Source organism: Crocuta crocuta, unplaced genomic scaffold (assembly GCF_008692635.1).
Source record: "Crocuta crocuta isolate KB4526 unplaced genomic scaffold, BGI_CrCroc_1.0 scaffold687, whole genome shotgun sequence".
NCBI lineage: Eukaryota > Metazoa > Chordata > Mammalia > Carnivora > Hyaenidae > Crocuta > Crocuta crocuta.
The window spans coordinates 4,734,253-4,758,663 of NW_027530182.1; the positions used below are offsets into that span (position 1 = coordinate 4,734,253).

A 24,411-nucleotide genomic window follows, 5' to 3' on the forward strand; every position below is an offset into this window, starting at 1 on the left:
AGGCTCCAGGCTCTGAGCTGTCAGCACAGACCCCGACGCGGGGCTTGAACTCACAGACCGAGAGATCATGCCCTGAGCTGAAGATGGAAGCTTAACTGACTGAGCCACCCAGGTGCCCCCAGGGTCTTATTTAGAAATGAACTGTTGGGGTGCCAGCAGAGAGCTTTAAATCTCAGAGAAGTTTTTGGTCACCTAATCTTGTTCAGCGTAGGTCCAAAGAGTTTAGCAAAAACCATTTCCTTCTTTCTCTTTCCAAGCCCTAGTTATCTTCTGAAGCTTATCACAGGACACACTGGGCTTATCTCTCCTTTATTGAGGAAGACGGTGAACTATTACTTGGTGATAAACAGCTCATCAAATCCTCATAGGAAGGCAGCAGGTCTAAGTATCCATTTTAGAACAAAATGGTCATTCCTCATTTTAAGGAAAAGTTAAAGGAATTGAATATATAAAGTCCAAAGAGGACTGGGAGACAGATCTAGAACCTTCTTAATGGATCTTGAGGATAGCACATCACTAGTACAACTTCAATTACTACTGGCATACATTGTTTTGCTAGGTGTTGAAGCTCTGCTCTGTCCTGTACAATCACCCTAAGCAGTGGCTGCTCGTTATTAGATCCATTCGATGAAAGGATGAAACCAGGGCTAGACAGATTTTGCAGTTTGCTGAGGTAAAGAAAATGGCAGCATTCGAGTTAAAACTTGGTCCATTTGCCCCTACAAAGATACTTCTTCTGAAGATACAAATGCCACTGTAGCTACCTTTGATTTCTTTATTTGGCACAGTACGGGTATTTATCATTTATCCATTCTTTAACTTAAAACTCCTGCCTTGGGATCATTTGACCTGCAAGGTAAAACTCTGATATAAAAAAAGTCTGTTGAAAGCAGTTTTTTGCTATAGTTCTTCTTTATTATAAAATGTTAACCTTAAAAATAAAAGTTATCTTGCCACCAGCAAAAATGGGTTTATTATTTCTTAATAACAGAATTGCAATTCAGGATAAGCAAGCTATAGCAAAAGCATAGGCAAGTCCAACAAACAAAGGAGAAGAATGTTAACTTATGGAGAAGGAGGAAGTTGGGAGGGGTTGTTTTGAACTAAAGAGAGAGTTGGGGGTGATTGCTTCTCATTGGCTGAGTTGCAGGGATCGTGGATTTCTTGTGGGAGGTGCGGTGTACGTCTTTCTCTGTTGGGACCTGTAATTGACCATTCGTTCCTGTTAAGGGGTCTTCTGTTAGGGGTCTGTAACTGACATCGAGTCACAGGGCTTCCCCTTCCAGCCTCCCCTACTAGCATCCCTTCAGTGAGGTTTCTGTTTATTTATTTTCACAAAAAGTGATCATGGTAAAAAAAAAAAGAAATTCACAGTATGCAAGTTGCAGTGAAAAATAGGCTTTCTTCTGTATCTTTTCAGACTTTTTAAGTCATTGTACAAAATACACGTATTTGTGCGAGTATATAAAATATGTATGTAGAATGTATACATATAATATCTAAGTTTTTATTTAACCCAGTTGAGATCATACTACACAAACTTCTCTTGGTGTTTTTACTTAATAGGGTCTTGGAGTTGGTCCCATATTGGCTCATATAGACTTCTCTTTTTCTTTACAATGTCTAATCAGTATTCCATTTAATGGATTGACCAGAATTTATTTACTCATTCAATCTCTTATTGATGGACATTTAGGAAAGTTTTGTTTTATTGCTTTCATCTTGGTTTTTGAGCGGTGATGCAGTGAATATCCTCATACGTGCATCTGGAGACTTTTTCCAAGTACTAATCCTCTATGGGAATTGCTGCATCAAGGAGAATGTTTACTTAAAGGCTGATAATTATTGCCAAATGGCCCACCAGAGACAGCCCTAGTTTATATCCCACTGGCAACGTTTGGGTGCACAAAGCATTTTTCTTTGGGGCTCTGCGAATCTCCATTGCCTCAAGTCTCGTCATCATCCCTGGCTTTAGCCAAGCCCAAGTACCCTTTCCAAGAACATGTCATGCTCTTTCACAACCATTTGCTTGTGCACATTTTGTACTGTTTCTTCCACATGCAATTTTTATTGACTGGAGTTCCTTTATAGGTTTTAAGTTTTCAGGCTCTAGTCATGCTGAAGAGAAAGACTCTAAAACTTGCCACTTCTGAGAAAAGTAGGGTCTGTTTTTTTAACCACCGGGCTTTGCCTTTGGGGACTCTGTCACTGGGCAGTGACTCAGGGTCAGAAAGAAATCAAGTAGTGCTGAAAACAGTGTGGAAGCAAAATATATGCATAAGATCAGCTCATGATCTGTTGCCTTTCCCAATTACGTCTGCCAACAAGATAAGGAAAGCAGTTCTGATATGCCAAAGCCCATGGCTCCTATACTGTAGAGCAGAATTACCTATATCCTGTATCTTTTTAAATTTTTTTATTAAAAATTTTTTAGTATTTATTTTTGAAAGAGAGAGAGACTGAATGTGAGCAGGAGAGGGCAGAGAGAGAGAGAGGGAGACACAGAATTAGAAACATGGCTTTGAGCTGTCAGCATAGAGTCCCTTGCCGGGCTCGAACTCTCGAACCGGAAGATCATTAACTGAGCTAAAGTCAGATGCTCAACCGACTGAGCCACCCAGGCGCCCCTATCCTGTATCTTTTCATCTATAGGTGTATGTATTGGGCAACTGCTGTGTACCTGTCACAGAGACCAGACCTGCAGACAGTCATTGGGTGGTGAAGGCCCTTCTGGAGAGGTGTCCAGGCTGGCAAGGGTACGATTAGCATTCATGGCCGGTGTACCGTGCAGGAGTTTTGCAAGAAGTCTTCTTGCAAAGACCAGCTTGTTCTGGTTTGTTCAGGCCTCGCCGATTTGAAAACTGAGAGCCCCATGCCCCCGGAGCCCTCCTCTGTACCAGGCCGATTGAGAGAGTTGGTCATCCAATGGCAGGAGGGGAACGGTGGAATGGAGCATTCAAAGTCTGCCTACCGTTATGGTGCACAGAGCGTCTGCACTTCTAGGGGAAGGCCCCTTGGCTGTTTATGAAGCGCCTGCTCAGAAAATCTTTCAGCCCATTGCTGTGTCAGCATGTACCCACTGCCTGGGAAAGCTCACACTCCCATGCGTCAGGAGGAGATTGCCGTCTGTTCCTCCAGATTATTTTGGTGCGACGTTATGGAGGAATTCTTGGAATGAGGAAATTTCTGAGGAAATCATTAATACATTTTAAAATTGTGGTTTCCTTGTAATTAAAAAAATCTGCTCTGCAGACGTGAAGCAAACCGATTCTCCAAAGCAGTAGGCTTTAAAAAAAAAATACCCTTGGCTGAACTGTTCAACTTGAGCGACCCAGACAATTGTAAGGGGAAGTTCATTTCTCAGAAGAGATGGAGCTATTGAATGTGTGTTTTAACGAGGACTTGTTTGTTTTCTCTGTTTCTTTAGGAGTTCCTTCCTCTTTTTGTCTTGGGGAGAGTCTTCCCCTAATCTGGTCTTTCCCTTTTCATAGACGAAGGCCAACAGTCACTGATAGATTTGGGCTGGAAAGTGGCAGTAATGTGATTTGTGTGTTATTTGGGAGCATAGGTTAAGATGGGGCTAAACTAAATTGAACTCCTTAATACGTGCCTTAAACAAATGTTTGAGGGCGCCTGGGTGGCTCAGTCGGTTGAGTGGCCGATTTCCGCTTAGGTCATGATCTGGCGGTTTGTGGGTTCGAGCCTCTCATGGGGTTCAGTGCTGACAGCTGAGTCTGGAGCCTGCTTCGGATTCTGTGTCTCCCTCTCTCTCTTCCCTTCCCCGACTTGCACTGTCTCTCTCAAAATAAACATTAAAAAAAAATTTTTTTAAGTGAAGTCCCATGATTTTACTACAGGTATAATAGAGAACTTCATCCCTTTGTGAGCAATGTGTAAATACATTGAACAATGATTAATGTGCACATTGATGGTGGGAATGTAAATTGTTATACCATACCATACAGAGCCAGTTGAAGGGGGGGCGGGGAACTGGGCAGTAGATGGTTACACCTGGCTGAAGAGAGGCATGTTGCAAGGACTTGAGGCAATAAAGATATAGTGGGGTAAATGGGGTGCCTTGCTCACTCCATCAGTAGAGCATCCAAATCTTGATCTCAGGGTTTTGAGTTCAAGCCCCATGCTGGGCGTGACACTTAAAAAAAAAAAAAAAGATATATTGGGGTAAAAAGCAAAAGGTCTTCTATTTCCCAGCATTGTAGGAGGAGCTATAAATTGGACCTCCTTGCACTGGGGAATTGCTAAATAAACTGCTGCCATGTGCAGGAGATAGAGCAAGTGAGGTCAGTCTGTCTGAACGAAGATGAAAAGGTTTGCATGGTCTGTTGAGTGAGAAAAGGAAGCAGAGTGATGATGTTATTATCTGTGATCTCTGTGTAGTCACATCAATGCAAAGAAAATGACCTGAAGGCTGTGAATCTGAGCATAACGGTCGTCTCTAGGGAGGAGGATAGCAAGGAGACTTTAGCTTTCTTTAAACAAGAGAACACATTTATGTAGAAGCAAGGAGAAAGATCAGGTTTTAAGTTACCTATGGTATAACAGTTCCAGTTTCTCCTTCTCCCCTACCCCTTTCCTTCCTTTTGTGCTTAACAGGAGAGCTGCAGTGAAATCACGCGCTACGGGCACACTTCAGGTACCGTTCAGAGTTTCTAGATAACCCTTGAGAAGTTAAGCCGAGGAGGCCGGAGTGTGACTAGGAGCTTGGCGGGAAAAATGAGCCTGTTCTGAGTGGTTGCCTCTTTGACCTTGGCCAGCCTTGGAGGCTTTCTGGACCCTCATGTGTTGCCCCTTGTAACAAGGGATGGTCCTTAAACCCTCTCATTTTAACTCTTAATGATCTGTCATTCTTTAAATGATTCCTTGGAAGGTTGAAGGCTGTGTTCATGACCGTGAACCACAGCCTGCTGTGGATAGTGTACGTAGACCATACACTATTCCTCCTTACCTGCTTAGTGAAGGAGTGTTGGCTGTGTTTCTAAGGCTGGAGACCGTACACCGGATGAGATATCTGAGACCATTTATTTGTATTCTCACTCAGGGTCACAAGTAGCTCAGGGGCCTCTCATGTGGGAAGGAGAAGATCCCCATGGGACCAGACCGGCCAGGAAGAGTGCCCTTTTCTCCAGTATGGTGCAGTCCCACTGGGGATTTCAGTCTTAGATTTTCACCTCAGGCACAGCCCCCGTTCCCATCCCACTGCTGCTGTGGGATCTGGTTTTCCTCTCCTCACTTATTTTTCTCCTATCTGGTCTTTTTCCCTTTCTAGAAGTGGTATCACTTCTAAGCACTCTTGCTCCCAGATGGTGAAAGGGGCCTGCATAGGCCACTGACATTGCCAGTCTTCACCTGTGTAGCTCAAGTCCTGGGGTTTGCTCATGCGTTTTGGTTAGTTGTGCACAGGTGTGATTTCCTAGGTCTGGAAAAGCCTTTCTACCCTGGCTCTTCAGTTCAGTTCAGACACCCATCCTCTCAGTTCCCCTGTGGCCTTCTCTGTGCTGTTCAACGTGGGTGACTAGTCTTTTCTTCTGAAGGATGCCAGGCTCTTCACTTTCTGGAATTCATCTTGCTCTAGCCTCCTATCTCTGAAAATTTTTTTCTAGTCTTTTTTCTTTTCTTTTCTTTTTTTTTTTTTTTTTTTTGTNTCCCCACTGGCGTTGCCCTTTTCGACTTAGCTGCGGTCTTCACGTTCTGCACACTTCCTCTGCCTGCAGTCATTTAGGAGTCATGGTTAGAAGTGAAACTTAAAAAGCTGAATGTCCCTACCACTTTGTACCTTCTAGGATGGCCCTATTTGAAAACAAAAACCACCAGAAAATCACAAGCGTTGGCAGAGTGGTGGAGAAATTAGAGCCTTGGTATGTTGCTGGTAGGAATGTAACATGGTGCAGCCACCGTAGGCCACAGTGTGGTAGCTCCTCAGTAAGTTAGATACGGAATTGCGACTGTATCCGGTGATGCCAGCTTGGGCATATGCCCAGAAGAACATGCATACTCAATAACTTGTATACGATGGTTGTAGCAGCACTGTTGGCAAAGGATAAACAAACGTGGCATTTCAGATGGAGTATTATTCAGCCACAAAAAAGAAGGAAGTACCAATATGTGCTACCTGGATGAACTGCAAACACATTATGTGAAGCAAAAGAAGCCAGACATGAGGGCCCTATATTATTATAGGGTTCTGCCTTCATGAAATACCCAGAATAGGTGAATTCATAGACACCGAAAGCAGATGAGTGGTTGCCAGGGTCTGGGGCAGGAAGGAGGGAGTAGAAAGGGCCTGCTTACTGGGTATAGGATTTCACTTGGGGGTGATGAAAATGCTTTAGAATTAGACAGAGATGATGGTTGTCTATTATGATGGTATTTAAGGACACTCAATTGTACTCTTTAAAATGGTTAATTTTACACTGCCTGAATTTTACCTCAATTTAATAAAATTTGGGATAAAAGAACTGGCTATGACCCCTCCCCCAAAAAAGACAAAAAGTAAATTTAAAAAAATTCCAGGTGAGCTGGCCAGCATGGTGGTCACTGGCCACGTGTGGTTGCTGAGCACGTATCATACGGCTGGGCTGATGGATGGATGGGTGCTGGAAGTAGGAAATTCATACTGGACTTCAGAGCTTTATGTGAACAAAAGAATAGCTCATTAGTGATATCTAAATAGTGATTATGTGTTGAAATGACACTATTTTAATACATTAGATAACATATATATGTATATTTAAAAGCCGATACCCCCTGGAGAGAGAAGAGGCTTAAATCCATACTAGAATCTGGAAATTTGATCTTTGTCTAAAAGTAGGTTTGAAGCTGCTCCCATAATCAAGACATGGGAGGGAATCCCCATGAAAGAAGTCTTAAATGTCCCTGTGTCTGCAGTTTAAAAAAAAGATGGAAGAGCTTAAACAAGATGTGTGACCACATGCTTCCCAGTTCGCAAAGAGCGTACTTGGAATGTACTGTTTTATTTTGTGCCCTTTTACTTAGTAATAATTCTCTTTTCATTTTATATCCCTCCCCCAGATCAGCAACGTCTTATTTTTCGTCTTACCGCCCATCTGCATGTGCTTGTTTCGTCAGTATGCAACATGCTTCAACAGTGGCATCTACTTAATATGGACTCTCTTAGTTGTAGTGGGTAAGTGGATTCATTTTCAAGCATGGGCTGAAAGGGAGGAAATGGAATTCTGCACACTTCCTGTCCTATTTGAACATTATGTTTTGTAAACCGAAGTCACTCTGACATCTCAGCCAACTTTTATTTTGCTCCCTTGACGCCAGAAGGAGGACTCTTTTGAATACTGGCTTGATAACGAGGTTGACTCTAATTATCACTTAATTGCATTCAAAAGTTATTTATGTAATGGCTGTTGGTGCTGTGTCAGTGCCATTTTCTGAGAACTTCTAAAGACAATGACATGAAATGATGGAACTCTGATGAGACTTTGATCTAATGGATCAGAATTTTAAAAAGAGAAAATTCTAGATGTTGGGAACCTCCATTGTTCTGGGAAATACTTATGCAGTTTCCATTTCCTTCCATAGTTGGGTTGGGAATACTTAACAGTGAGAGAATGTTGACTTATTTACTGCCTGTTTCCCTGAAGCCTTGATGGATGAGGACAGAGTGTGTCCAACTGTGGGATTATTGAAGTTCTGACGTGCTCACATTGGGTCCTCCTTGAGATCCTTTTTCTAGGCTTCAAGTGTGCATGCCTGGGGGGTATGGGTTTCTGCCCTTAGCTTCTGCTTTCAGGGAGAGTGTGATCTGGTGATTGGGACAGCGATTGGTTGAAAGGGTACATGTACCCCAATGTTCATAGCGGCACTCTCAACAATAGCCAAAACATGGAAAGAGCCTAAGTGTCCATCAACTGACGAATGGATCAAGAAGATGTGGTTTATCTATACAATGGAACACTACATGGCAATGAGAAAGAATGAAATCTGGCCATGTGTAGCAACATGGATGGACCTTGAGGGTGTTATGCTGAGTGAAATAAGTCAGTCAGAGAAGGACAGCTACCATATGTTTGCACGTATAGCAGGATTAGGAGGAACTTAACGGAGGACCATGGGGGAGAAGAAGGGGAAAAATAGTTGGGGAGAGGAAGGGAGGCAAACCATGAGAGACTCTTGGAATCTGAGAACAAACTGAGGGCTGATGGGAGGGAGGTGATGGGCATGGAGGAGGGCACTTGTGGGGATGAGCACTGGGTGTTGTATGGAAACCAACTCGACAATAAACTAGTTTTAAAAAAAAGAAGAAGAAAGGGCTCTTCTTCAGCAGTGCCCTGGACTTGTGAGTCTGTTCTTCTGTCATGACCTTTGTGATGGGTTGTGATTGATTCTAGGAATTGGATCCGTCTACTTCCATGCAACCCTAAGTTTTTTGGGTCAGATGCTTGATGAACTTGCCATCCTTTGGGTTCTGATGTGTGCTCTGGCCATGTGGTTCCCCAGAAGGTATCTACCAAAGATCTTTCGGAATGACAGGTAAGCTTGTGCTAACCATTTTTGCATTCACTGCTAGGGTCAGTACCCACTGTATCCATATACGTATCAAGAAAAACAGCACACAATGGAGCCTAACCTTGTGATGAGCTTATCAGATACTTGTTGAATTTCCACTGATTGTTTATTGTGTCAGGCCACAAACAAGCTGATCAAGGAGGGAATTTTAATATACTTGGTGAAGAATGTATATGCTATTGGGGCAGAAAGTCAAATGTCTCCCTTATAGGATGTGAACAAAAGGGGAAAGATTTTCAGTGGGAGAGAGATTACGGAATGGTAGTTTAAAGACCTTTGATTTGCTGCCAGAATCTTTCCTTGAGTCCAATCCAGTTCTACCATTTGAGAAGTTTACAGTAGAACTCCACTAAGGAATTAGTTTTTGCAGTTGTAGATTCTATAGTTTGGTTTATAGTTTAAGATACACACACACACACTCCTCCAAGGTGGAAATTCACAATTTCAGGAATGGATGCATTTTTAAAATTTATTATTTATTTTTTAATTTTTTAAAATGTTTTATTTATTTCTGAGAGAGAGTGTGTGTGAGCAGAGGAGGGTCAGAGAGAGAGGGAGACACAGAATCTGAAATAGGCTCCAGGCTCTGAGCTAGCTGTGAGCACAGAGCCCGATGTGGGGCTTGAAACCACGAACCATGAGATCATGACCTGAGCCAAAGTCAGATGCTTAACCGACTGAGCCACCCAGGCACCCCTATTTTATTTGTTAAAAGATTTTTAATGTTTATTTTGAGAGAGAAAGAGTAAGCCAGCAGGGGAGGGGCAGAGGGAGAGAGAGGATCCCAAGGAGCCTCTATGCTGTCAGTGTGGAGCCCCTGTGGGGCTCAAACTCAGGAACTACAAGGTCATGACCTGAGCCGAAATCAAGAGTCAGATGCTTATCTGACTGAGCCACCCAGGCGCCCCACAGGACGCATTTTCATATCTATTATGATGCTTATATAGTTATCCACCTAGTAAATATTTTCTTGAACACTTTATGCAATTTTCGAGGCACGGGGTTATAGAAGTAAGCAAAAACAGTAGAGTCTCTGCCTTCAGTGAGCGCATACTGAAGGTTGAGAGGCTACAAACCAATGACCAGACAGACAACAGAATATTAGGGTAAGTGGCATGATAAAAAGTAAAGCTGGTAAGGGCGTAGTGGTGACATGGGGTACTGATTTAGAGTTTGGTCAGGGACAGCCTTTTTTTTTTTTTTTTTTAAATTTTTTTTAATGTTTTATTTGTTTCTAGGAAAGAGAGAGACAGCGTGAGCAGGGGAGGGTCAGAGAGAGAGGGAGTCACAGACTCTGAAACAGGCTCCAAGCTCTGAGCTGGCAGTCAGCACAGAGCCCGACGCAGGGGCTCGAACCCACGAACCGCGAGATCATGACCTAAGCGAAAGTCGGCCGCTTAACCGACTAAGCCACCCAGGCGCCCCAGGGACAGCCTTTCTGAGGAGCTAGGTGAGGTTTGTCAATATCTGAAGGAACAGAAGAGAGCCAGCCTCATAAAGATGAAAAGTGTTCCGAGAACATACTGCCCACATGTATTTCTCCATAGGGCACAGTGTTTTGTCACTGTATGTAGATGTAGTCTAAAAACATTGATTCAATTAAGCAAGTGGAGTATACTCAGGGGAGAGCTATACTAGGAAAATAAAATCATTCCTTACAGTTTTTCTGGTACTGTGAACAGGAGTAGGAATTTTATAGGTATTAAAGATGAGGCTCTTCTCTATGGATGGAGGTGGAGGAATGTCTAGAAAACATGCTGGCAGCAAGAAGCACATGGTATCCTAGTTGTAGAATAAATGAACTCATCTCTTTTTGAGTATATGTTTTTGTATGTGCACAGAAATGTGTGGAGGAGGAAGACAGGCACCCACTACCATTGGCTACTCTTAGGAATGGGGAGGGGGGAGGAACTGCCACTTTTGCTTTAAATCTATACTGCTGTATAGTTTTTGGGTTTTTAAAAAAATATATATGTATTTTAACATTTATTCATTTTTGAGAGACAGAGAGAGACAGAGCGAAAGCAGGAGAGGAGCAGAGAGAGAGGGAGACACAGAATCTGAAGCAGGCTCCAGGCTCTGAGCTGTCAGCACAGAGAGCACGATGCAGGGCTCGAACCCATGAACCATGAGATCATGACCTGAGCTGAAGCTGGACCTTAACCGACTGAGCCACCCAGGCGCCCCTAGGTTTTGTTTTTAAACAAAGAGTGCATGTTAATTTTTAAAACTAAACAATTATTTTGAAATGAGACAGGGAGAAGGCATACTTCAAGTGACCTAGCTAACAGTCTTCATTGTACAGAGCAGGATTTGAATTAAATAATACTTTGAGTATCATGGAGCTGGGAAAGTATCCTCAAGGTTACGGGATCACTGAAACACGAGGGAGTGAGCCAGCTGCTTAAAGAAGTGAAAAGAAGGGCATTCTTGGTATTGGGGAGAAATACTGTCTCATTGGCTGAGGCTTTCTCCGCAGTGGAGGAGGTAGGTTTTCATGTGCAGCAGGTTGGTTTGGGCGGTCTCCAGTTTCCAGTCTTGTTGTGCTCGTTCAGCTTCAGGAGAATGACTGGAAATGCTTAAAAAGCCCTAGGAGGTGGAGAGGGGGATGGGGGTGGGGTTGAGCACCCAGGAGCCTCTTTGTTCTCAGATCTGATCTTTCAAGCTCTAGGATCAGAGGGAGAAGCTGTGAACATGAAAAAATGGTTTTGTTTGTTCATGGCCCCATGCAGGTGCCGCTTGAAATTCCAAGTGACAGTTTTTATCTTATTTTTAATCTTTTTAATCTTTCTTTATTTTTGAGAGAGAGAGAGAGAGAGAGAGAGAGAGCGGGAAAGGGGAGGGGCAGAGAGACAGGGAGACACAGAATCCCAAGCAGGCTCCAGGCTCTGAACTGTCAGCACAGAGCCCGACGTGGGGCTCGAACCTATGGACCACAAGATCATGACCTGAGCCGAAGTCGGTCGCTTAACCTACTGAGCCACCTGGGCGCCCCTCCAAGTGACAGGTTTTAATGTGTTCATGAAAGAGAAAGGTTTTCTTTTTTACTTCTTGAAGGGACAAGTGGGGAAATGTTAGGAGCAGGAGAGAAGAAAATGGATGTAGTTATGAAAAGCTTACCAACCTTAATAATGAAACCCATATCATGGGGCAGAGATGTGTGTGACTACTTGGGACTTTTCCATCGCCAACACCCTGCACCTTTTCTCTGGATGTGACCCTGTTGTCTTCAGCTTGTGAGAGTCCTTGGAGGCCCTGAGCATCCCAGATGTCTATGTCCTTGGCTTTGGAAACCCTGTGGGTTTGAATCCTAGCTTTTCTGCCTACAAACAGTGTGACCTGTCTTGACTCTTTAGTTTTACGTTTCCTCATTTTTTTTTTTTTAAGTTTACTTATTTTGAGAGGGAGTATGCATGTGAGCTGGGGAGGGGCAGACGGGGCGGGGGTGAGGGTGGACAGAGGATCTGAAGCAGGCTGTGTGCTGACAGCAGAGAGCCCGATGGGACCCGAACCCACGAACCTTGAGATGATGACCTGAGCTGAGGTCGGAAGCTTAACTGACTGAGCCACCCAGGCACCTGTTTCTTCACTTGTCAGCTGAGGTAAATAATCATCTTGTGAGGGGACCCTGCAGAGCACACCTGGTGAGTGTCCAGAGTTAGCTTTCATTACTACCAGTGGCACGTGGAGATTTCTGCCTAGCATTTTGGAGAAATGCACATACATTGAAGGAGAAAATAGGAATTGAAGATGTGAATGAACCAAGAGAAGAGATGGTGGCAGGGGAGAGTCGCACACTATAAATAAGGATTTCAGTTCTATTTGTCTGCCTTCAACTTGTCAGTGGCTGGCAGAGCAAGAAGACCAAACCCCCTTTTGTGGGCCTCCCTGCCTGTGAGGTGGGGACAGGTGCAGCTCTGTGCCCAAGTGGTGGGCCAGACCAAGGACGTCACGTCAAAACCAGGGATCGTGTGGCTTGGCTGTCTAAATTTACCGGTTACGGTCTCTTAGTGATTTAGACTTTGCAGGAATAGTTCTAAAAACACATGAAAAATAGTTCCAGCCTGAGATTTCTGGAGGAAGGACAGTGGAGCCTGGTGGTTAAGTGATTATAGCAGAAGACATGGCTTTGTGTGGTAGGTTTGTTTTTTAAAGCTCTGGCACCTCATTTTGCTCATCTGTAAGGTGGAAATAGTTGGAGTACCTCAGTCATGTGGTTGAAAATATATGGGAAAATCCTATAAAATATATACTACTGTGTCTTGTACAGAGTAAGGACTCAGTATATGCTAGCAGTTATCATGAATGGCTAACATGGGTAAGTGTTTTGAAGGTAAGGGCTAGAACAGTGGGGAAATTACTGAAGTTTATGATATAAATAGGAATAGTTAGCAGGTTCAAAAAAAAAAAAAGCTTTCTTTTATCTTGCCTAGAATGTCCTAAGAATCTTCATACACTCAGCTGTTGATGGTTATTAATTCCTAAACATTTTCGTTTTGAGAAAATAAACTCCAAGAACAAAGAACTCTTATAGGCTAATTGTTTCTGTTTCTTTAAGATTTTATTCTCCTGTGATTTTTTTTTTTTTATGATTTTCTTCCACATGATCTAGGGACAGCTCTCACTTTATAATCCAATTCAGTTTTTGAATCCTGAATTGCCTGGGTGCAGACTAGGGTCTGGCCATCCTGCTCTAGCTGGGTGACTTGGGGCGAGGGGCTTGGACTCTCTGGGTCATTGGCCATTAGAGCAGTGGATCTTAACCAGGGACCTTTCCATCCCTTAAGAGACATCTGGGAAGTTTGTGGACCTATTTTTGGTGGTTACAGTGATGGAGTTTTATCATCCATAAGTCAGTTTTACTTTGGAAGAGTAAAAGGGGCAGGGGTGCCTGGGTGGCTTGGTCAGTTAAGCATCCAACTTCGACTCAGGTCATGATCTCACAGTTCGAGGGTTTGAGCCCCATGTCAGGCTCTATGCTGACAGTGGGAGCTTGCTTCAGATTTTCTCTCCCTCTCTGCCCCTCCCCCTGCTAACACACACACACTTCCCCCCCATAAACTTATTTTAAAAGGGGGGCGTTACCAAGGTTTTGCTATAAAAAAGGGGCTCAGGGTCTGATATGGTTGAAGACCACTGCTCTGATGGGGACTAATGATAACAAGAGTAGCAGCTTTATTATAATGTTATGTTGATGGTGTTAGGCTATCAGATTTTGATTGGGGGAATTGAAGAAATGGGGATATGGGTTCCTTGACCTTATCACCAGTTTGAGCCCACAATGGGCTGGAAAGTTGAGAATAGGACCAGAGACCACAGTAGGGGTTGCCTGGTGTCACTGATAACAGCCTGTCAGCATCCCTCGCTCCTGGACATTCCCAGCTCTCTGGTACCCAGGACCTCTGGGGTCAGCTGGGCTGGCCCTGTGACTTCTGCTGGTTGTGGATTTGTATGTTCACAGGTTGTTTTGTTGGCTAAGCCACCTTCTTGAAGCGCATTCCCCCCACATCCTCTGGACCGATGTGTGTGTGTGTGGCCTGTGTTCTCCTTAAGGAAAGCAAGTTTCGTCAAGCTTGCTGCCTTTGAGCTGCTTGGCAGTACTCTACAGAGCAATGCCAGCCCAGTCAGATTTTCCCAGAGAGTAGATCTTGTTCACAATAACAGGATTTAAAATCACATCTATTCTCAAACGATGGTAATGAACACACTAAGAGTGGGTTTTATTTGCACACACCATGCAGCAGGCACTGTGTTAAGTGCTTTAATGCCTAGAGAAACACCATGGGGTACGGAAACCCAAGGCTTGGAGATTTTTGTGACTTGCCAGAGGTCCCACAGCCACTAGGGGATGGAGGGAGAAAGTGATGCCCATCTGTTAGCTGGAACACCTGTGCTTAAACCACCATTGCTCTCACTAGCCCATCCCTAAACCATTGATCTAGAGACATGATGGAATTGAGGAATGTTTTTTATGGTTATTTCCTATCTAAAAAGGCTGAGAGGCCTTGGGGTGGGTCATAGAATCTCAAAACTCAGTGAAAGAGTTATTGTGGGTCCGTAAGGGCTGGATATGTGATGGGGGTGGGGAGGAGCTGCGGGCTGTCGTCCTCAGAGTGGAGCAGGTAGCCTTTCATCCAGTAGCAAAGGATGTCAGCCAAGGCCAGGAGGGAAACGGCATTCTCCTGAGGACTTGCTGCCTGGACCCTTTCCCACACATGTATTTTTTCCCCCTCGAATTGAAGTTCAGGGCTACAATTCCTGTCCGTTCCAGCCAGAAAGTTGGCAGCTCCATCAATGATTTCCTGTGCCTTGATGATAAATGGTTTTCCTCTCGAAGAGATAAATTTGTATTTTGGAGGTTTCAATGTACTTTGAGTTCTTTATAATGGAATCTCATTCAAAATGGTTTCCCAACTGTGGCCTGTTCCAGGGCTCACGGCCAAAGTAAATTGTGCTAATGAGGAATAAAAGAAACTTCAGGAAAATCATGTGCTCCTAAATTTCAGTCATGGAGGAGGCCTTAGGATCATCTAGTCCAGGCTTTTCGTTTTATAGATAAGGAAATGGAGTCCCAGGGAGAGAAGGAGGAGCGTGTCCAGGATCACGTCGCCACTACTGGCTCTTTCTACCGAAAGCGCCTCCACTGAAGGGTGTGAGGATGGTATTTTTCTAAGATTTGTCAGGTCAAAGACCTGTCAACTTGTCAACACAAAATTCCAATGCATGCCAGACTATGACTTGCCGGGAAATATAGACACGGTTAGAATTTTTTCTTAAGACTTTTAGTTTTGTGTGATAGACACAGATTTTTTTCTTTTCAACCAGGAAGCTCTATGGTTTGTTAATAGTCCCTGGTTTTCTTATAAAAGCCTTAGACATTCACCTTGTAGAACAGGTGACAAGCTACATCCTGTGAGCCAAACGGGTCCACTGCCTGTTTTTGTAAATCAAGTTTTATTGGCTCACAGCCGTGCCCAATCCCTTACTGTCCCCAGTGGCGGACTTGAGTAGCTGGGGAGACCTTGTGACCTTCAAAACCTAACATATTTACTCTCTCACCCTTGACAGAAGTTTGCTAAACCCTGCTGTACAATATTGGAAAACAATAGAAAAGTGACACTAAGAAAACAATTATCCGTATCTCACCCTCAGGGACTTAGATGGATTCTCATTTCACCATTCTCTTGGCTAAAAAATTTTTTTAAGTTCGTTTATTCATTTTTAAGAGAGTGTGTGAGCAGGGGAGGGACAGGGTGAGAGGGAGAGAGAATCCCAAGCAGGCTCTGTGCGGTCAGCATGGAGCTCAATGAGGGGCTCAGTCCGATGAACCGTGAGATCATGACTGGAGCTAAAATCAAGAGTCTGATGCTCAACTGACCGAGCCACTCAGGCACCTCCTGTCTAAATATTTTGAAAATTTCTGGCTCTTTCCTAAGAATAAACTCTTAGAAGTAGAGTTAGTGAGCCCACAGGTGTGAGTGGGTTTGAGACTCCTGGTATGTTGCGCCCGACATCTTCTCAGCTTGCGTTTCCACTTGTGGTGCCTGTGCTTTGCCAGCATTCACCAAATGGACAAGACCTCCTCTGCTAACAGTTTGGTTTTGCTTCCATCGATTCAGGGGCAGGTTCAAGGCGGTGGTATGCGTCCTGTCTGCGGTTACAACGTGTCTGGCGTTTGTCAAGCCTGCCATCAACAACATCTCTCTGATGACCCTGGGGGTTCCTTGCACTGTGCTACTGGTTGCAGAGCTAAGGAGGTGAGTGCCTTCATCTTCCTGCCTGCCCCTCAGGCTGTCCCTGTGTTAGGAACATGCCAGCTTCTCGTGTTTTGTTTGTTTGTTTGTTTTTTTTTTTTTAATACCCTCAAATGTGGAGGAGGAATCGGACTCTTCACATAGTTGGGTTTTTTTTTTTTTTAATTTTTTAAAGTTTTATTTATTTCTGAGAGAGAGGGAGAGAGACAGTGGGAGCAGGGAACCCACAAACCGTGAGATCATGACCTGGGCCGAAGTCAGACACTTAACCGACTGGGCCACCAAGGCACCCCTGCACATAGTTTTTGACTATTGGACTGAGAGCACATTTGATGGTTTGGTTTAAAATGTTAACGATCTCACTCCCAGAAAGAGGGGAGCAGCTGTTTAGTGGATGCAGTGCATCCCAGTGATCGAAGCTAGCTTAGCAGGAAGATCTCAAGGACCTAAGACTTAGTTCTGTACAACGAATAGATCTGTTCCTAGGATGAGAATAAGGAGAGAAGTCCTAACGAGGCTATTGCATTCACACACAGAAGGAAAGATGAATGTCTATATACAAGGCAACATTGACTCCGGGTAGAATACTGTTGACTGTGTGATTTTCTCTGAGGCTTGGTCTCTTATTTACAGCCTATCAGGTAAAGCCTTTGCTATTTGCATAAGGATTTTCCTTTGGAAAGTTGTATACTCAGGTCAGGTTGATATCCAGCAATAGTGTAGCCTTGTGTGTACATGACTTCTTTAGCCCCCAAATATATCTAACTGCTGCCCTTATTTTAATACCCTGAAAACGCGGCTTTTTCTTGGTGTCCATGGTTAGAAACACATTTTAACTCATGACGTCCTCATTGTTATGGACGTGGCATGTCTTAACTGAAGTCTTGGATCTCTCTTCCTTTGTGTGAGAGTTGCTCTGTGTAAGGTGTTAGCTTTCCCTTCAGTCTTCATTTTGAGAGGAGATATAGGGTTCTTCCCACCACTCTGCCTCTGGGGGTTGCTTTGAATGTCAACAATAGCAGGCAGGGTCAAAGGTGATTGAAGAAGTATTTTAAGAAACTGGCTGCAGAGGCGCCTGGGTGGCTCAGTAGGTTAAGCATCTGATTTCAGCTCAGGTCATGATCTAGCGGTTTGTGGGTTTGAACCCCATATCAGGCTCTGTCCTGACTGCCAGCTCAGAGCCTGGAGCCTGCTTCAGATTCTGTGTCTCCCTCTCTCTCTGACCCTCTCCTGCTCACACTGTCTCTCTCTCTCTCTCTCTCTCTCAGGAAATAAAACATTAAAAAAAATAAAAAAAAATAAAAAGAAACTGGCTGCAGAGGAAAGACACGGTCTGATCTGGTCTTGCTGGTTTCCTTCGGTGGGCTTGGAGAAGTCCGCTTCTTTTCAGGTTCTCATGTAAGCTCCTTGTTTGCTGTGCAGCTTTGCGTGTAGGGGGTTTCTTTCTTTTTTTTAATTTATTTCTGAGAGAGAGAGAAAGACAGCATGAACTGGGGAGGGTCAGAGAGAGAGGGAGACACAGAATTTGAAACAGGCTCCAGGCTCTGAGCTGGCTGTCAGCACAGAGCCCGACGTGGGGCATGAACCCACGAACTGTGAGTTCATGACCCAAGCCAAAGTCGGACGCTCAACTGACTGAGCCACCCAGGCGCTCCGCATGTAGGGGGTTTCTGAAGGTGACAGCTCACCTCGGCTTTCCTCTCTCTACACTCCCCCCTGAAAGAGCTCATCTGCAGTCACTGTGTTAATTACCAAACACCTGCAAATGACTCCCAGGTGTGTGTCTGACTCCGTCCTTCCTCCTGCCTCCACCACGGGGCATCCTGTCCGACCTCTGTCTCCACCTGTCCCAGCCATCTCGAATTCAGCCAGATTCCTGATCTGCCTTTTCCAGTTCTGGCTCTCTCAGTATTTCCAGCTGGAGTAAATGGAAGTATCATGTACCCATTTGCTCAAGGCAGAAGCCTGGCTTCCTCTTCAAAATCCTGACGTAGCCCCTGCCTGCTGCTCTCGTGCATGAAGCTCCCAGCTACACTCTGTCCTCAGCCGTTCTGCCCTTCCCTGTCCCCGTCCCCAAGGGGGCTCAGCTCTTTCTGTCCCCAGGTCCTTGTCCCTTTCCTTCTGAAACCTCCTGCCTGGCTCACTTCTGGATCGTCTTTGACTCAACCTGTTTTCGCTCAACTGTTTATATGCCATCATAGCAACTCAGCCTTCCTTTTGAGCCCCCAGCCTGACTGTAATTAAAAATTACTTGTGCTGTTGTTTTGTGTACTCTCCTCTGCTTCATGTAGGCTCTGCAGGCAGGGGTGAGGCCTGCTGTGTTCACTGCTGTGTCTCAGTCCCCACCGGAGTCCCAGCAGGGGGAGTGAAGATGACGGTGGGCCTGCTTTGATGTAATTCCCAGACAAAGGGATCTCCTCAGTGCTCTTTGCATTTCCTTCCAGGACCTTCCCAGTTGTCAGTAGCAATGATGTGTAATGTGCTAAATATTTCTTATCCCACCTTCCTCTGCTCAGAAGGAACTGGGGAAGCTTTCTGTTTCTCATTAGCCTCATTCCTAGAGCTTGTTCCTCCTCTTTCCATATTTCCATATTTCCTTTCTGAACCTTCTCTCAGACCAGGAGGCAACAAAATTTTATTGGAGGTTATGACCAATTACTGACATTTACTGAAATTCTTGGCAGGGTCGTACTACCGGGGACTCAGGTGCATTTAACATATTTTCAGGTCGACGCTTTTTTTCTGATGAATAGGAGAGAGTCAGTTGAGAAAAATCTTGAGAATACAACAGAGGGCCCGGGAGAAAACTGTAGCCATCAGCTCAGATTTTTTTGTTTTTATCCTCAAGTAAGGCTCTGCTTGTATGAATCCTTTAGTCTAATGAAAATGCTTTTTTCATTTAGTCTCACATTGACATTTTGATCTAAGCCCTGAGAAATGGGTGTGAGACCCAAAGTGCAGATATGCCTGGTCCGCAGCAGGCAGGACTTGGCCCTCTAGAAACAGGAAGGGACATTACCAGGCCACCCGGAGACCTTGATGCTGCAGGGCTTTCCCCGCATGTGGCTAATCACCTGACGCTCTGCCTCTCTTGCCGCTTGATATACACACTGCCTCTCCAGCATATTGTGCTGTGTTCTGGTTGTGCTCCTTAAAACAAAAACAAAAACCTAGAAATTTTGGTTCAAGTTTATTTTGAGAGCGAACACGCACGAGGGAGGGGCAGAGAGAGAGGGGGAGAGGGAGAGAGGGAGAGAGAGAGAATCCCAAGCAGGCTCCACACCAGCAGTGCAGAGCCCTATGTGGGGCTCGAACTCACGAACCCAGGAGATCACGACCTGAGCCAAAAGTAAGAGTCAGACGCTTAACCAACCCAGCCACCCAGGTAACCCCCAAATTTCTAGGTTTAATTGAGTGTACATGGGTCCTTTTCTACCAGATTGTCTATATTTGTTTATATTTTTGGTCCATTTTCATTTTAAAATAGCAAGGCAAGGGTCCAGTTCATTTTACCTTTCGTGGTGCCTGGCATGGCTTCAGAGAGTTTGCTACACAGTCAACAAGGTTATCTTCTTGATTTTAATCTAGAAAAAAAAAACGAAAACAAAAACGTGCTCCTTAGCTCACTAGAATGTTAATGGAACATTTTCCCTTACTTCCTTATCTATTCATCCAGCAAGCATTTAAATCACGCCCCTCCTGGGCCAGGCGCTGCATATACTTGGAGCAGATATGGCTCCTAAGCTTCTTGATCTTACAGTCTAGTTGGATACTGGACATTAGACAAATAATTTACACCAATAAAAACGATGTCAGCTAGTGAGGAGTGTTAGGAAGGAAAATAGGGGTGCGGACAGTGTAATCGGTGGGGGGGGGGTGGGGGCTGTCAGGGAAGGTCTATCTGAGAAGGTGCCCTTGAAGCTGAGACCTGAGGAGGCAGAGAAAGCTGAGCCGAGAGGAGGAGGAGCTGAGCCTCTGTGAGGGAACAGCAGGTCTGAGGGGGAGCCATTCAACAAAGCTAAGTAGGAATTTAGTTTCTCCGGTCGGGGACCTCTCTTGTTTCAGAAAATTTTTGAAAGTTTTTCAAGGAATGCATTTAGCTCTCCTACAAAAAGGTATTTCAGTTGGGTTTTTTTAAAGATTTTTTTTAATATTTTCATTTATTTCTGAGAGAGAGAGAGAGACCGTGTGAGCAGGGGAGGGTCAGAGAGTGAGTGAGATACAGAATCTGAAATAGGCTCCAGGCTCTGAGCTGACTGCCAGCACGGAGCCCGACGCGGGGCTCGAACCCACGAACCGTGAGATCATGACCTGAGCCGAAGTTGGAAGCTCAACCAACTGAGCCACCCAGGCTCCCCTCAGTTGTTTTTTTCTGAGTAGGTCTTTCTGAACCTACTGCCCGTCCTGTTTTTACTGAGGGTTTTGTGGATTTTTTTTTGTCAGGCAGCTAGGAAAGGTACCGGCAAGTCAGGCTTTGGACACTTGACTTGTTCAACAAATATGATGTGTGACCCCTTCTCAGGTGCAGATGTCACATTGGACCCTGGGTCCCGGAAAGAGAGCTTGATTGAGGAGCGTTCCATGAGGGATGGGGTGGGGGGAGAAGGAGACTGAGGGAGGGTTTAGAAGGACCCTCAGCTGCCAGCTGCCTCTGGGCATTCCTCCCTAGGAATAGAAGTCACCCCCTTGTGAGCAATTTGGGAACAAGGAAAGGAAATGGCAATTGAACTTTCTTTGGGCTGTTGGTATTTGTTTCTGAAACACATTTTGTCCCAGCGTAGGTGAGAGCCCTTTGCTTCAGTCAGCAAATCGTGGGAGCCCCCTGTGTGCTCAGGGCTGTAGCAGGGAAGACCCGCTGTATACACATAGGTACCACATGGAGGGTGCTAGAGGGGTTATGATCCCTACAGAGGAGATCACAGGAGAGAAGAAGGTAATGGGGAATTGGGAGGAGTCACTTAGGGGGTGGAGAGGGAGGGTGCAGTGGTTAAAGACCCCCTCAGGAAGGGGTTTCACCGAGTGACATTTAAGCAGAGACGTGGGAGACAGTGAGCCATGTGGGTCACCGTCATGTGGTGAGAAAGCGCGTTCCAGGTGGCGGCAGCAGCCGATGCTAAGGTCTGGGAACCGTGCGCCCGGGATATTTGAGGAGCACAGGGATCCCTGGGTGGCGCGGTAGATGAGCAGAGGCAGCGAGGGAGAGAGTAGGCAGGAGAGCAGGGGGAGGGCAAAGGAGAAGCCGAGGCGTGTGGGGCCTTGTGGGCTTTCCCCCTGGTTGAAAAGGAAGACACGGGAGGCTTTGAACAGACCATGGGAAGGAGGGTGGGAGGAAGCAGTTGCTGTGACTCAGGCAGGAGAGGACAGTGGCGTGGACTCGGGCGGGGCGGGTAGAATAGGCCAGACTTTGGATATATACTAAATGCCGAGCTGATGCGGGGTCCGTGGAAAGGGAACAAGGACTCCAAGGCTCTTGCCTGAGCTTCCAAAAGCACGGAAGACTCTCTTCCGGAGCGGGCTGGGAGAAAAACAGGTTTCAGGCAGGGGAAAGGATCGGGAGTGCGTTATGGACGTGTTCAATTTAGGTCCGTATCACACCTGGGTAGACCTGTCAAGAAGGTGGTTGGGTATGTGAGTGGGAGGAGGGAAAGGCCTGGGTGAGAACGTGGCAGGAGAGGCCATCTGTGTGTATACCGTGTCTACATCCACAAGCTTGGGGGTGACAGTATGTTGGGTTGGACCCCTGGTGCCAAGGGTCCAGGCGGATGTGAGGAGCCAGAACAAAGTGACCAGCGAGCTGGGTGGCGACCAGGCCTGATGGCAACTTGCTCTCTGGATCCCTGTGCAGGTGTGACAATGTGCGCGTATTTAAGCTGGGCCTCTTCTCCGGCCTCTGGTGGACCCTTGCGCTCTTCTGCTGGATCAGTGACCGAGCCTTCTGTGAGCTGCTGTCGTCTTTCCACTTCCCCTACCTGCACTGTGTGTGGTAAGCCCCGGCGATGCGACACGGGTCTGTGCTTGTGGTCAGGCGTCATTCTCCCTGCGGGGTGGGTAGGTGTGGGAGGGGACGCACAGCCTGAGTGCCCGTCTCCTCACAGAGACTGTCAGGCCTTTCTGAAGCAACAGAAAGTATGGTCAGAAGCAGAATGGGTCCCAGGGAGCTGGCTTCGCCAGAACTGAAAGACCTAATTGTGTGTGTTTCAAGTCCACAGTCTCTTACCTCTAGCTCCATTACTACAGCGTAAAGGAGCTTGGAAACCAAATCTGTAACTGGAGCTTGAGCTAGATCTCTAGGGAGGGGGGTAAGGCTTGGGACAGATAGGATGTGGGGCCTGGGATGCCCTGGTGACAGCGTCACAGGTCATTTAGGGACACAGTCTCAACCACTCCCTTTCCAGGTAGAAGAGATGGATGCCCAGAGGGGTAAAGTGCCTCATTGTTCAGGATCACTCACCTGAGAGTTTAGTCATAGGGAATTAGAGCATCTATCAAGTTACATGGTCAAGTTTAAAAATAAAAGGCAGCAAGCAGTTTACTGAACAGCATTCGACAGTTTCCACTCAGAAAGCTGAGGGAGGAAGTCAGCGTGGTTTCTTCTTAGGAACTGCTTCAGCGCCAAACCCAGAGTCCCCGGTTTCTCTCCATTTCCCTCCACCCGCCAGGACTTCTGACTGCAAAAGGTAAACAAGAACCAAGAGACATCTGGTTTAGGATGGCCCTTGTAAATTGAGAGCATCTAGGGAGAATTCCAGTGGTAAGGAGCTGGAAAAAACACTAATAGAGCCGAGATTCCGAACAAGCTTGACCTCTGCCAGGAGATGCCTAGAACTCTGCGGTTTAAAAGAACTCGTGTGAATTTCCTTGAGCATGAGAATTTGTAGATTTCCAACAGGAGATAGAATTTGCTCTCCATGGAAGGCTTGGGGACCCCCAGGACTGTTCGCAAAACACAAAACAAAGTAAAACAGCACGAACTGGAGATTCTAGTCTGAGGGTCCTGTGCCTGATATTTTTTAGGTTCAACCTTGGCTTACAGTCTATAGATTCACTAGTGTGAGTTTGTTGAGTTATGATGGAGATAATAAAAAGCAAATTTTTTAAGTGTTTATTTTTAAGAGAGAGAGAGTGAGAGACCGAGCTCAAGGGAGGAGGGGCATAGAGAAAGGGAGACACAGAATTGGAAGCAGGCTCCAGGCTCTGAACTGTCAGCACAGAGCCTGATGTGGGGCTTGAACTCACAAACTATGAGATCGTGACCTGAGAGAAGTCAGACACTTAACTGACCAAGCCACCCAGATGCCCCTAAAATGCAGATTTTAAGGGTATAATTTGATGTTTTGATAAATGTATACATGTGTGCAAAGATGCCCTCATTCAATACAGTACATTTTTATTAATCCAACATTAGCAATTTAAGCCAAATTTAAAAATTAGACTAATAATTTTGGCTCAAACTTCATTTGTTTTCTAAGTTTGGTGTACTTCCTGCTTTGTTTTTCAAAGGTGAACCATGTTTTTATACCAGTTAGGACATTTTAAGAACAAATTTAAACAGAAGTATAGAGAGAGGCTCTCATAATTCTGTCTACCAAAGAGTGATAACAATTGTTAACAACCTGAGGTTTATCCTTCTGGATTTTTTTTTCCTAAAGATTTTTTTATTTAAGTAATCTCTGCAACACGAGGCTTAAACTCATGACCCCAAGGATCAGGGTCACACATGCTATGGGCTGAGCCAGCCAGGTGCCCTTCTTCCAGATTTTTTATGTCTATTTCTCTAATTCTACTTTATTTAAAAAATGTTTTAAGTTTATTAATTTATTTGGGGGGGGGGTCCAGGGAGGGCAGATAGAGAGGGAGAGAGAAAGAATCCCAAGCAGGCTCTGCAGTGTCTGCACAGAGCCCAGTTTGGGGCTAGAACTCACAAACTGCGAGATCGTGACCGGGGCCAGAACAGCGTCAGACACTTGACTAACTGAGCCACTCAGGCACCCCTCTAATTCTACTTTTAAAGAACAAATATAGCATCATTCTATACATGATGCAAACTGGTCTTTTTTTTTTTTTCTTTTTTAGAGAATAGATAGAAATCTAGTAATCT

General features: G+C 45.2%; 1 protein-coding gene across 3 annotated transcripts in view; it reads left to right on the forward strand.

Moving 5' to 3' along the window:
- The window catches only part of ACER2 (alkaline ceramidase 2), a 78,787-nt gene that overhangs the window by 1,887 nt on the left and 52,489 nt on the right, over positions 1 to 24,411 (forward strand). For 2 of the 3 annotated variants that reach the window (XM_077765081.1, XM_077765082.1), the window contains exons 2-5: positions 7,051 to 7,165; positions 8,382 to 8,523; positions 16,179 to 16,316; positions 22,159 to 22,296. In XM_077765081.1, the coding sequence (XP_077621207.1) occupies positions 7,051 to 7,165; positions 8,382 to 8,523; positions 16,179 to 16,316; positions 22,159 to 22,296 (533 nt within the window). Of the gene's footprint in view, positions 1 to 7,050; positions 7,166 to 8,381; positions 8,524 to 16,178; positions 16,317 to 22,158; positions 22,297 to 22,911; positions 22,991 to 24,411 lie in introns of all 3 variants that reach the window. The other variant, XM_077765083.1, reaches the window with a different exon arrangement.